This window comes from Furipterus horrens, unplaced genomic scaffold, assembly GCF_987537825.1.
Source record: "Furipterus horrens unplaced genomic scaffold, mFurHor1.1.pri manual_scaffold_10, whole genome shotgun sequence".
Classification (NCBI taxonomy): domain Eukaryota; kingdom Metazoa; phylum Chordata; class Mammalia; order Chiroptera; family Furipteridae; genus Furipterus; species Furipterus horrens.
The window spans coordinates 5,998,706-6,012,281 of record NW_028327180.1 but is presented as its reverse complement, the minus strand read 5'-3'; the positions used below and the strand labels follow the sequence as shown (position 1 = coordinate 6,012,281).

At 47.9% G+C, this 13,576-nt stretch overlaps 1 protein-coding gene across 1 annotated transcript in view; it reads left to right on the top strand.

The window, feature by feature from the left end:
* SCLT1 (sodium channel and clathrin linker 1) overlaps positions 1 to 6,349 on the top strand; it is a 73,118-nt gene extending 66,769 nt beyond the window's left edge. Inside the window, exons 21-23 of the mRNA XM_090289046.1 lie at positions 2,131 to 2,209; positions 3,530 to 3,625; positions 6,184 to 6,349. Coding sequence (XP_090145172.1) covers positions 2,131 to 2,209; positions 3,530 to 3,625; positions 6,184 to 6,246 — 238 coding nt within the window. The 3' untranslated portion in view covers positions 6,247 to 6,349. The remainder of the gene's footprint in view (positions 1 to 2,130; positions 2,210 to 3,529; positions 3,626 to 6,183) is intronic.
* The last annotated feature ends 7,227 nt before the right edge of the window (positions 6,350 to 13,576 follow it).

Sequence of the window (13,576 nt, the reverse complement as noted above, 5' to 3'; positions counted from 1 at the left end):
GGAGCTAACGCAATCGCATTTTCTAAGTTTCTGTCGTTACTTGGGGGGGGGGGGGGTGCGTGTGCACAGCCGCGCACGAACCGCCCTCGCGCGTGACCATCCAGCGCTGCTACACGCCTTGTATTTACATAAAGCACTTAGAACAGTGTCTGGCACACAGGAAGCACTATGGAAGTGTTCGCTGTTCCCATCAGCAGCAGCATCTTCAGTATTATTTGCCAAGCCCTGCTGAGTACTAGGTTATAAGGGAGACCACGCTGAAGAATGAAGTTGCTCACCACCCAGCGGGGGTGACAGAGCTCGATACACAACAGAATTAATATTTACATAGATTAAACGGGGAAAAGAAGGGGACAGGTCTAGTCAAGGAACAAGAATAAAGGACCCATAGAAATGGATAACGGGGTGGGGACTGACTTGGGGGTGGGAGGTGGGGCAGGGGAGAGCAACGGGGGGGGGGAAATTGGGACATCTGTAACTGAACAACAATAAAATTTTTTTAAAGTAACTCAGAATTAATAACTTTATCTTTGTGATTTTGAATTTTATGGAAAATTATTACTATCTAATAGTATGTGTTAGACAGTATTACTATCATTCAGGTCAATTGTCACGGGGATATGAGTGAATCGTTTAGACATCAAATTATGTACTAGATGTTCTCTGAAAAGGCTTTGTATAACTGACTTTGTAGAGGTGACCAGTGTTCCGTCGTCTTCTGTGTCCTCAAAGGTTACTTCTCATCATTGCTGACGTGCGTAACTTTCCCTTCCATTACACTTGACCTAGAAGACCTGCCACTCCAGTCATTTTGCTTTCTTTGTTTTGTTATGTTGGGAATTTTAAACTACATGAGATACTTTAAACAAAATAATATATTCAGCTTTATCATCACCACCCAAATAAAGCTAAGATAAAATGCTCACGTTTGTCTGTCACAGATACAATGATAAATACCTAAGCTCCTCAGAGTCAGTGGCCTGTATTGATGAAGTCACTGAGTTGGAAGAAGCATGTCCCTCTCAGCCTCTAAGTTCTGTTACAGCAGCAATTCTGTGTTTACCACCATATACCTTGCACTTGGCCCAGAGACAGTGCAGTAAATATTTGAGTAATTGATTTGTGAACATTTTATTTATTACTGCCTATGTGTTTATAACAGATTGCTTCCTGATTTTAACTACTGTTCACTCAAATATAGGACACTTGAGAGACCAAGGTTTAAGCTATTTGTATAGCTCCTTTGGAAAAAAAAAATCAAAGCTTAAGTTATTTTGAAAGTGTACATCTGTTGATTTTTTTTAAGAAGCAGAAGTAAAGTCAAAGGATAAAAATCAATCCTGAATTACTATTTTAATACTCAGAAATTGAGTTGATCTATTTTTTAAGCTACTTTTAAGACTACATCATATCTACTAACCTGGGACTCTTGAAATTATCTTTGGCCAAGAACAATATAATGCATATATGTTGAATAGAAAAAAAAGTTACGTGCGTAAGAAAATTCCAGCTAACAAAGTATATGCATGCATAAAATATAGCACATATACAACCCAAACAAATATCAGTCCTGAATCTACGGCACTAACCAACGGTGGAGCGATTAGCATTCTCTCACCACTCCCGGGGCCACGCCCCTCTGAGGAGCGCTGTGTATAAATCTAGAAGGCGTCCTGCAGCTGAGCGTCACAGTGGCTCATGAGATTTTATGCTAACAAGTACTATATTGTGTAATAGGAGTACACTTCCATTTTAATGCTAAATAATACTTAAGATTGACACTTTGGCATATATATATATATGAGGGGAGATTCCAGTGGCAGAAATAGAACACAAAATATACCATTTTAACCATTTTAAAATTATGATAAAATATGCATAATATTTAACAGCTTAACCATTTTTAAGTGTACAGTTCAATAGTTACGTATTCACATTGTTGTACAGCCGATCTCCAGAATACATGTGTAAGAAATGAAGGAGTCCGTTAGCTATGGTGTATTAATAAAGAGACTTAATTTTGCGCAAAGAAAATATTTTTGTTCCAAACATGAATATGGATCTTATTAATGAAGATTCTGTTTAGTTCCTTTTTTTAACCAATCTCTCCCTCCCCTGCTCGGTTAACAGGAGTGAGCTGAGCCGGCAGAAACTTCATACCCAAGAGCTGCTTTCTCAGCTGGAAATGGCAAATGAAAAGGTAGCTGAGGTAAGATAATGACTCTCCTGGGAAGTACTTCTGCTGCAGCTTGATATACGTGTGAGAGAATTTTACTGGAGCCGAGTCCAAATTAATTCTCTCCTTGGAAGTGAGCACACAGATGTGAGTATTCCTTGCAGAAACCATCCGTAGTCATGAAAGCCCACACATAATGTGAAGTGAATAAAGCTTTGAGAGCCAGGGACACAGCAGTCTTGGACTCCCCAGGTCAGCTTCTAGTTCTCGCACTATCAGTCGCTGATCTGTGTTGACTGCAGCCCGTACGCGTTCAGCCTGCTCAGCTGTCTGCTTGCTGCAGGCCTTCCAGAACGTGGGTCACTTTCAGCAGGTTCTCAACCATCTTTGAAGCGTCTGTGCCACTCTTCCTTGCACTGCACTTACTGCATTGTCCCCAGAAGCCTTCTGAGTCATCCGAATAGCTTCTGCAGAGGACTGTTCAAGCTGAATGCAAAATTGGATGCAGATTTGTTGCTCTAGCCACTCAATCACTTTGACTGTGACGGCCACACAGCACACAGGCTCACTCAACGGCATCTACCGCCCCCACTGACTAGTACAGTGAGGTCGTCATTGTTCACACATGCGCATTCCAGTCCACGCTCCTTGGCTGCCAGGTTACATCAGTGTTGTGCAAGCTGTTCTTGTTATAATTACAAAGGCTGGACTTTTTCCAGACAGAACTCGTACACTGTTTGGAGAAACATGTAGAAACAGAGTTCTTCACCTTTTAAAGAATAAGTTTAGCAAATAAATCTTGTAAGACACATCTGACTCTGTAAAGACCAGGATTTCTAGAAAGGATATTTTCTGTTTCTTCAACTTTAATAAGGTCGATGTCCCATTTTCCCTGGAAGCTCATTCTAGCGCAGTGGCCCTTGGGGCCCAGCAGGCAGCGGCAGCACCCACCTGGGAACTGGACAGACCGCAGCCCTGCGGGTGGGAGGAGCTCTGGTCGAGGGACCCCGCACTCTGTTTTCACGAACCCTCCCCACGTCCAAAGCAGCACACTGGCCTCTCAAGGTCAACAGATCAAAAATTGAAAATCTTGTTCTTAACTTCCAATTCACTCCGCTTTGTGTTTAATTCACTTTTTTTGTTGGCATGTAGTGGTAAAGACAGTTCAGTGAGAATGTAAAACCAACTTTGAAGTTCATAACTTGAAAAAAATGTAAATTTCGAGATAACATTATCTTTGCATTTTACAAGGGGTAAAATGATGTCCAGATTTTTCAGATTATCGCACCGAACGTCTCCACGTTGTGTTGCGTGTGGATTTCTAACTTGTTTGTTGTGTGTCGACCTCCGCAGAGTGAAAGGCTAATTTTAGAGCATCAGGAGAAAGCCAGCAGGCTGCAGCGGCGCCTCAGCCAGGCGGAGCAGAGAGCGGCCTCAGCCTCGCAGCAGGTAAGCAGTCTGTGTGCGTCCCAGCTAAGAGAAGCTTCTAGAAGTTCCCAGAGAGCTAGTACTTTTATTCTTGCTTGATTAAACTACTTCAAATGAGTCTCTTTAACGTGTGAGGTTGAAAAAGTAAACTTTAAAAACAGACGTCTCCTTCAGTTGACTCCTACATCTAGAGCTGCACTGTCCCATCATGGCCTCTAGCCGCCAGCAGCTGTTTAAATAATTAAAATCAAATAAAATTGACAACTGAGATCCTCAGTCACACCAACAGATTTCCGGTGCTCAGTGACCGTGTGCAGCTACAGCTGTCACAAGAGCAGCGTAGATGGGGAACCGCCCATCACCACAGAGGGTCCCCTGGGCAGCCCTTCTCCAGAATTATGTGGCGTGTGGAGCTGGGCAGGGGTCTGCTGGCAGATCGGAAGCAGGTACCGTTGCTTTAAACGCACTATTTCAGATCACACCAACTTTGTTTTTGTTGTAGTTCTTAAATGGAAGAAAGTACTTTGCATGCAGTAGGCTAACTTCATTTAATGTATATTTGTATGTGATGATATAAATCTAAAATGTGATAGAAAGTTGTCCAATGGGAAATAGTTAGAAAGTGCAGAACAGCAGTGAGCCATGAAGGGGTAATTATAACGCACACTCGCCATGATGAGAAGGGCCATTCGTTCTAAAGCAGTAGCCGTAGCCCTTCTCCTGGGGACATAATGCAACCAGTTTAGTGAATATACGGTAGGCTGGAGACAGTTGAGAGAGAGAGATGGGGGGGCAGGCAGATAGAAACAAACCAAGTTAGCGCATTATTAATTATATTTGGTTATAAATGTACTAATACTATTCTTAGTTATTACAGCATTGTATACACAGCACAGCAACTCTAAATCCTGAGTTCAGTTCGTGTCTGAGTTTGGACATAATATGGCACTTGAAGGACATCTAGTAATAATTTGCCCTTCTGCCCCGCCCCCCCCCCGAAAGTAATTATAGCTTTTTCAAATATGGTTAATTTCTTAGGAAATAATGAGTTAATGGATTAGGTAAGTACTCAAGAATTCCTGCCCTGAGTGGGTCAAAGGCAATAGGAGCCGGGCACCCGGGTGGTGTTCCGAGTATGCGCGTGGTGTCAGGCAGACAGACGCCGCCATTAGGAGCGATGTGACCTTGGGCAGCTTGACCTTCTCTGAGCCTCAGTTTCCTCACATTCGATGGAGAATAATAGCACCTCCCTGGCAAGTTTACCTTTTGTAAGGAATGTGATCAAGAAAATGCGACTTAAAATCGACTCCCTTGAGCTCCATAGTAAAAAAGTACAGTTTCAGAACCTTAATTAGATGATCCAGTTGGCATCCCATGTCCCATTCAGTCTCCCGCCTCCTGACCGGAGCAAATCCGAACAGTCTCCTGTTAAACTAGCTTCTTTGTAATTTTTTTGTGGTAACCACGTCACAGAATTTTTCTTCAGCTTTTCTCCTTCCAGTTTGCTCATTTGAAGATGGAATCATTCTGCTTCCTCCCCATACACAGAAAGGAATTTATTCCCTGGAGCCAATATTTTTCAGTTTTAAATGAGTTATAAACTTTTCTTATGAGACATATATTTTTTTAAACCTTTATCTTTGCCTTCTCTGAATTCTTCCTAATTTTTCATTTTCCTCTAAAAAATGGAAACCACTAATAGCAATAATATCCTGCTGAGGGCCTGGTATTTAGTGAAATAATGGAGCTGGGAGAGTGTCACTGTCTGAGCACGTCATGCCTACTGCTGCGGCCTGCGTCAGGTCGGGATCAGCACAGCCCTGTATGGTCCTGCCACAGCCCCCCCAAATGTGCTCCTACAGCTTACCCTGCCTGCACCTCTGTCACCCGTCCTTGTACTACGGTGACATGTTCTAAGTCCCCAGTCTCAATGAACGTGTGCCATCTCTTAAATATCAGTGTGGTGTAGGCTTTCTCTGCAAGAACACAAAGCCTAGAAACTAGGAAAAGAAATGAATGAATGTGACTATGTAAAATACCAGATTTCTGCATTAAAAAGTCATGAAGTCAATGACAAACTGAGGAAACTATAACACATATGACAAAAAGGCTAATATCATAAACACACGTAAAGAGTGGCTATGTCAACAAAAATAGTGCTACAGTACATTAGACAAACGAATAAAGGATATTGACAGAAAAGGAAGGACAGTTAGCTTTTTTAAAGATTGTATTTATCATTGTTTTACTCCCAGCCCTGCGTTGTGCTGGCTTATTCTTGGTTTGTATTTTAGCCACTTTTCTGATGAACCTTTACCTAGAAGTTCTGCATCCTTCGGGATTCTGGGTCTGTCGCTGAGCGGTGGCATGTCATATTTGACGTGCACCTCTCTAGTGTGATACAGACATTTTCAAGCCTCAAGAGCAGAGTAGAAGTGAACACACAGGGACCTCTTAGAGGAGAGGACCCCTTCCAATCTGATCATCTTCAATAACTGCGCGTTGTGATGCGTTGCCCTGCGTGTTGGCCTAAGACTCCCGTAGAAAAGGAAACTACTTACTGTTTGATGTGATTGCAGCTCAGCGCGGTTACCGTGCAGAGACGGAAAGCGGCCTCCATGACGACCCTGGAGCACATCTAGGAGCCCCCGTGGGCCACTCCCGGGACGCTGAGCGGACGCGGTGGCCCCGGCGCGCGCTGCCGTGGCGAGGCCCGCGGGCGGCGGGCGCGGCTGGTGTCATGCTGCGTGGGCGTTGCGCGTCCCACCGGTGCGGCTCCCGGGGAGGCAGAGCGGCCCCAGCGCCCTGTAAGCAGAGACAACGCGGCCCAGTTCCGAGCTGCCCTGGAGAATGAAGCCGGCCGGGGCCGCTCCTCGGCCTCACCACCGTGTGGGTTCTTTAATCCCCCTCTTCCCTTTGGAAGAGCCGAGTAAGAGTTAAACTGCTAATCACGAGGAAGAGATTTTAAGAAAATGCTGGAATTTTAATATTTCAGTGCCCAAGATTTGAGAATTCTACATCCCGTTGTTACTCCTAACTCATTTTTAAGGTTCCCAAGTATCCGTTTTATTATGAACCCATAAATGCAATAAATGATGTTCTACACTGATGCTGGCGTGTATTTCAATATGTAATTGTGGGATTCGATTTTCACTCACATGATTTCCAGTCTTTACCGAATTCCGACTCTGAAGGCTCTGGGAGGTCTGGGGTGTCCTGTGCCGTCCCCGCGGCCCCTGCTGCGAGCGGGGCGCGCCCTGCTCCTAGGGTCAGCGCAGCCGGTTTGCACGCGGAGAGCTCGTTAGGGGCCCGCGGCCCACGTGCAGGGAAAAGGCAACGTGGGGCTGGGGGGATGGAGGCACCTGTGTGCAGGCGCTCAGCCAGCGGCCGGAGGTCCGGGCCGATGCCCACTCCCGGGCGTGGGGCCGAGGACGGAGCCGCGGGCGCAGGAGCTCGCCCGGGGCCTCGTGCGTTCTCGCCGGGAGCAGGGCCCCCTGGCCCCGCACCGTTCCTCCGCACCCGGGGCCTCCGCTCACTCCGACGGGTGCGGGCCTCGGCCCCCGGCCCCGGCCCCGACCTCCCAGCCTCGGCCCGGCCTGGCGCGGGGCCCCGTGCTGTCGGAATTGGCGATTCTCTCCTTTTGAGCTTTTCTTCTGTAACGGCGTCGCCTCCCCACGGACTGCGAGCGCGTGAGAGCGGGGCTCACGTCGGTGACCTTCGCACCCAGCAGAGTTTCTGGCGCAGGGACAGGACTCGGTGACTTTTTTCTGAAGCGGGACCGTAGAAAACGTCTTCGTTTGTGGGAGGAGCTCGGAGACGCGCGTGCGAAGGAGACTGGACCGCAGTGCGAGGGCTGGGACGGCAGCGAAGGGAGGAGGAGACTGGGCCGCGGAGGCAGGAGGGGCAGCCCGGCCCCTGTCGCGCGTGGTGAGAGGCCCGCGGCTCCGTGTGGCAGCTCACGGGGAGCAGACGGGGCGCGTGGCTTACGCTTGAGTCTCTCAGTTCCTTCCCGGGTCAGGCCCACACTGATTTCCATGGGGTAAGAGTTATTTTCATATTCATGTTTATGGGACGTAGAATTTATTTTTAAATACTTTTATTTAGAGATGTTAGAATTATGTCTGATAAAAAATGAGGCTGTAGGAGAAAGCGCTTCAGAAACTAACCTAGACAGACGGCAACCTAACTACTCCGACTCACTTCTTCAAGGCAAACGTTTTTCAACATAAGCATTTTCTCCAAACTTGGGTCATAGGCACCTACTTTTTGCGTTTTAATATTAATAACACCCTCTGGAGGTCTCCTTCTTGAATACTTGGATATCCTCCGAGGACAGGCCACCACTGTGCAGATAACAGGCTTTCCTGGCCTCCGTTGAAAGAGACGGTATCTTCAGCCGCAGAACTGAGCTGGTGTGGTTATCTCTTTTACAAATGTCTGCTGGCTAATGATTTGTGATATCAAAATATATTGAAGGTTTTGTTGTTTTTCAGGTTGGTCAGTCTTGACCTCATTTACACAGACGGGGTCGTTTATTCTGTGACCTGCCTTACGCAACGGGAAATGAGAAGGAAACAGAGGGAAGAAATCCGATGAACCTGAAGTCTGGGACAGCACAGCGAGTCCATTTTATTTATTCATGTTCCTCTGTTGTGTCTCCCTGAGAAAGAAGAGTATATGATCGCTTCATCTTCCCGTTGTGTACGAATATGCAAATCGGGGCAGCGGCAATCTTCTGATTTCCCCTGGGGTGGGAGAGCTGTGACCCCTGCGTCCGGGAGGGCGCAGCGACAGTTCCCCCGTTTGTTTCCTCGACAAACACGAGCCTGCCACAGCCGCGCCCTCTGCCGAGGCAGCTCTCAGCCAAAGCAAGGGAGGCTGAAAAGCACCTCCAGCACTTTACTACAAACTCAGTTCTTTAATCATAATGTGTTTTATCAGTTTCTCCGAAATAACAGATCTTTAGTGAGCTGCTTTTACATTGTATCAAAAATAGCGATTCATGTTTTAGTTCACTTTAAAGTGCGTAAAGACAGACAGCTGTGTGCACTAAGTGGTCTTCCAGCCCAGGGGTTCCCCAGAAAGCTTTCCCACGCGCCCCCATTCCCACAGACTCTCCCAAAGGCCAGCCCTCATCTCACGCTTGTTTCTTCCACTCAGAAAGCAAATGAGAATAATATTTAAGAGACAGCTTTGAATCTGTTCTACTTTATTTCTTTTCTTAATTTTTTTGCAGCAAATCACAACTGCCATTGTGCACAGCTGTTGCATTCACTGCAGGGGCAGTTTCCTGTTCCCTGAGGTGGCCCAGCCCACCTCCAGCAGCTTCACCCACCCATTCGAGTCAGCTCCTCCTGGCGCGGAGCCGCAGGGCATCTGGGCCTCACTGCGACCTTGTGCCCCTGAGCTCAGCCATCTGCCACACGGCAGGTCTTCGGCCTTTGAAAATAATCATCGCGTTCTCACTGCACCTGGTAGGACATCTCCGTTTCCTCCGAGGATTGGGTTTTGCGTCCTTGCACCGACTCATCTCTGAAAGTACCTCAATTCACATATACTCTCCGTCACTCACTCAACAGCAACTTATGGAGCTCCTGCTATACACCGTGTAGGCTTGGGACACGTCAGTCTTATGCCCAGAACCAGTCAAGGTACACCCTATTAACTCCTCATTCTCATTCTATATCGTGACTGGGGGGTGGAGAGAGGGGGAGCCTGCCTAAGAGGGGGAACAACACTAGGATCTCCCTCCAGGGGATGGATATGGCTTTAAGCCACTTCCTTGCCCTTTCCCCTCCCCATCCCCCTCACCCCTCACCCCCTCCCCCTCCCTCCTTCACCCCCCTCTCTTTCCCCTCCCCATCCCCCTCACCCCTCACCCCCTCCCCCTCCCTCCTTCACCCCCCTCTCTTTCCCCTCCCCATCCCCCTCACCCCTCACCCCCTCCCCCTCCCTCCTTCACCCCCCTCTCTTTCCCCTCCCCCTTCCCCCACCTCAAAGAGCCTGACATGTTGTCCTAGGGAAACACGCTTTTAGAGATTCATGGAAATATATAATTTTTCATTAGTATTTAGGATGAGAAATAATGAAAACTACTCTTCAGAGTCTACACTTCTGCTAATGCAGCTTAAAATGGTGTTGGCTTTTTTAGAAGTTGAATAATCACACAGTGGAGACATATACCGAGCCCACTGTTGACGAAAATCCTAAATCTTTTCCAAAGGTTTTGTTGCTAAGCCCCGTCTTTGCCCCAGAAGCCAGCCTGGTCATTTATCCCGTTTAAATTTCATTCCATTATCACAGGGTGCTGAGGTCATCTGAGCGCCCAATTCCATCATGCAGTTTGTTACCCAGAAGCATGGGGACCATTTCTGATTTCGTTTTACTGCTGTATTTCTGACACCCATGACAGTTTTTTATTTACAGTGAGTGTCACGTACAGATTTGATCAACACGCTACCCATATCTTCGTGCAAAGATGAGAACTAGACAGATCTGAGGACCGTCATTCTGAAAGTCACCAACTGCCACCTCCCGTCATGGGGCTAATGCAGACCCGAGGCATCCAGCCCACGTCGCTGCTGCTGCACCGTCGCAAAAGCTCGAGAACACCCATCCTTCGGCCCAGCAAAAACTGCGTTGATGCCCACTGTGGTGATTTTCAGACCTAATCCAGCCATCCTGCCCAAGAAAAAGCCAGATCCATTTCCTCTTGGCAGCATCTCGTCGTCAATGCCGTTCCTTCATGCTTTTTTAGCCCCTTAAGCCCTTTAACGTGGCATCATGGAAATTTCCATCCAATGTTTTCATCCTTGTCTGAAAGAATAAAAAGGCCATCAGAAGAGAATGTGCTTGTTAGCACTTAGGTCTGTGAAGATGGAAAACACGAGACACAAGCACCGCCTTTCATCTGAAAGGGAATGAGAAGCTGTAACCACGTTTCTACAAATAACCAGGGGAATCCATTGGAGTCTGTCCCTGGGTCAGCAACGCACACGCCGATGTGCTCATGATGCCTGATCAGGAGCACCTGTCGCTCCAAGGCGGCGTGCCGGCCTGTGTGTGCCTTAGCCCACTGATTCCAGCAGCCATTTCCGAAGACAGAAGGGACAGAAGTAACTCCTCCAGGGTCGGAGCGGGAGGCAGCCTTGTGAGCTTGCACGCCAGGCCTGCCCCACACCAGGGTCCCCTGGCTCACGACGTGGCACCCCCGGAGTGTGTGGGGTCCACACCTGTGGCATCGCTCCCATGTACGGACAGGGGTCGAACTGTCACTCTCCCAGCTCTCGCAGGGCCCCGGGATGTGACACCACTGGGTCAGGAGCTGAAGTCACCGAGAGCGGCAGATGTGCTCCTGCAAGTGCCTGGCTCGTCCTGGACTCACGTGACTCACACTGGCACCCGTCCAGTCCTCAGCTCAAGGGTCGCGTTCTCGATGGGAAACGCAGGTGCCGAACGGGGCTTTTTCATTCATCACCCTTAGTGGAACCAGTCTGAACTGTGAGCCCAGCCCCCCAGCCCCTTTTTCCTTTCCTTTTTTTTTTTTTTTTCTTTTCTGACTCTGACTCTAACCCAAAAAGCCATTTTGGTCATCTCATTAACATGCATTACATAGAAAACTTACTAGGCCTCAGAAAAGCATCTTTGTATACAGTAGGGTTTGGTGGTTTTTTCGAGCCTTGTGTAGAAATGGGCCCTCACATAAAGCGTGAAGTAACTTTTGTGAAAAACATAGACCGAAGCAGAGAAAGTTATATTTAGTGGTCTATCTCTTTTGAAGATCCCCAGATTCTTTAACAGGTGGCGAATATTTCGCCTCCCCTGAAAAAAATCTATTAAATATCTACCAAACATCATAAACATGTTAAATTTTGTTTAGCCATTGCAAAGTGGTTGATATAATATTGTGTGATTTCCTGTGTCAAAATTTGGGACCTTATCCTAGTTAAGGCAAAAATATGATCACAAGCATCTGATATGAAAAAGCAGCCTGAACAATTCCCACAGCAAACCCGGACGAGAGCCCCAGTGGGGGAGAAAGGAAGGAGCTGCCCGTGAGGCTGCTGCGTGGGGGCGGAGACACCAATGAAGAAAGATCAGCTTTGTGAAGAAAGTGTTTCTCACTGGTAATAATCCTGAAATTAGAACCATCAGGCAGATTAGTGGGTAAAATAACCATAATTAATCCATAATTACAAAGGTATTGTACTACTTAAATTCAGCCGTATATAAGCCTAGCAGTAGTGAGACTGTCAGGATACATTAGTGTTAATTAGGAATGGCAGAACACATTATTTTTTTTAATCTTTGGTATTTAATTTGGCAAATAAGTCATCACTTATTTGTAAAAAGATTCATTATACATACCTTATATCACAAAATACTGATCTGAAGGTTTTGCATGGCATCAGTTTAAAGTCTTTAGACATTAGTCCTAATTCTAGATTTATCATCAAGAAACTATGACTTTAATTAACTTCCTGAGCAATGTGTCAGGATATAGAGATAATTGTTATTGAGTTTCCTGTATTTGCTTATATGTGCATGTTTTATCTGCATATGTGTATGTGTGTATGCTACATAATAAATTTCCGTGATTCTGCATTAACTGCTGTAATTCCATTCTCCCTAGAAGGCAGGGACTGCCCACAGCTGACGATATTACTCATTATCTGTTAGGTTATGTTCGCAGTCATTCAACCAGTACCTTAACGTGTTTAAGCCAAGATGATTAACTTTATAGAAATTCATTGACCTAAAGTTTGCGTGTATAATCCTCAGTACACTCAAGAACACACGAACTGCTTTGTATGAACTGTTCCGAGAGGCAGTAGAGCCCAGGGCATTGACTTCTAGCTCGACTCCCTCCTGACCTTGAGCAGATGACTCAGCGGTTGTGCCTCAGTTTCCTCACCGGCAAATCAGAGGAAACTTACCCGCCTCACGTGTTGTGAGGATCAAACAAAGCCGTAGGCGTGCAGTAGCTTAATGCCTGCGCTTTGATGAGGCCGTTGGAATAACCTGCGTTAGTCTGGAGGTTCTCCTGAAGGCTAGGCAGGTTGACAAAACTGGGTCTTAATTGCGGAAGCTGTCACTATGGAGACAGCGCTCACAAGGCTGCAGGCATGGGGAGGGAGGTGGGATTCACCTCAGTCACCGAACCGAGGCTGGTGCCCTGACGCAGGCCGGCTGAGGCTGGAGCCACGTGGGCCGTGGTAGCGGGATCCCGAGGCCTGAGAAGTACTGAAGCGATGCCGAGTGCAACCCACAGGCCCAGGTGCCCATCTGGCTCGGGACTCCCAGGCTCGGGCCTGGGTGCCTCCTCTAAGGCAGGGTAACACAAAGGACGGGTCCCCAAATCTCGGGCGCCTGCGCGCACCCCAGGGGAAAGGCCCCGTGAGCAGCCGGGGAGACGCTGGACGGCGCAGGCGTCGAACCCCCCGCGGGGGGCGGAGGGAAGGGGCTTGTTCCCGGCCCGGCCCCCGCCGACCCGCGTCCCACGGGCGAGCGATCGCGCCGCAGCCCTGCAGCCTCCGTGCTGATTGCCGAGTCGCTGCAGGTGGCTGACGTCCCGGAGGCCGCGGCCGTGTCCCCGGCGCTGCAGGCCCCGCTGCCCCGCGACGCCCTTCCGGAGGCACCTGGGGACGTCACAGCCCTCGGGGACCAGCGCGGTTCCAGGCAGCACGGTGCTCTCTCTCTGGGGTCTCACTCGGAGCAAGCAACATGGAAGAAAAGCCACCAAGGAGGAACGAGGAGAAATAAACAAGCTTTGAGCCAAACGTATGAAAAACTCGTGTAAAGAAAAAAAAAAAGAGCGCTCTGGCCAAATTGTTACAGAAATTAGTGTAAACGAGGGAGGGCGAAGGCTCATCAGTCAACAATATGTTGGAGAACTGTCTTGTTTCTAATCATAAAAATAGCCCGCCCCGTACTACATGCCGACCACGGACTTTATCCGGACACTGTATGTCC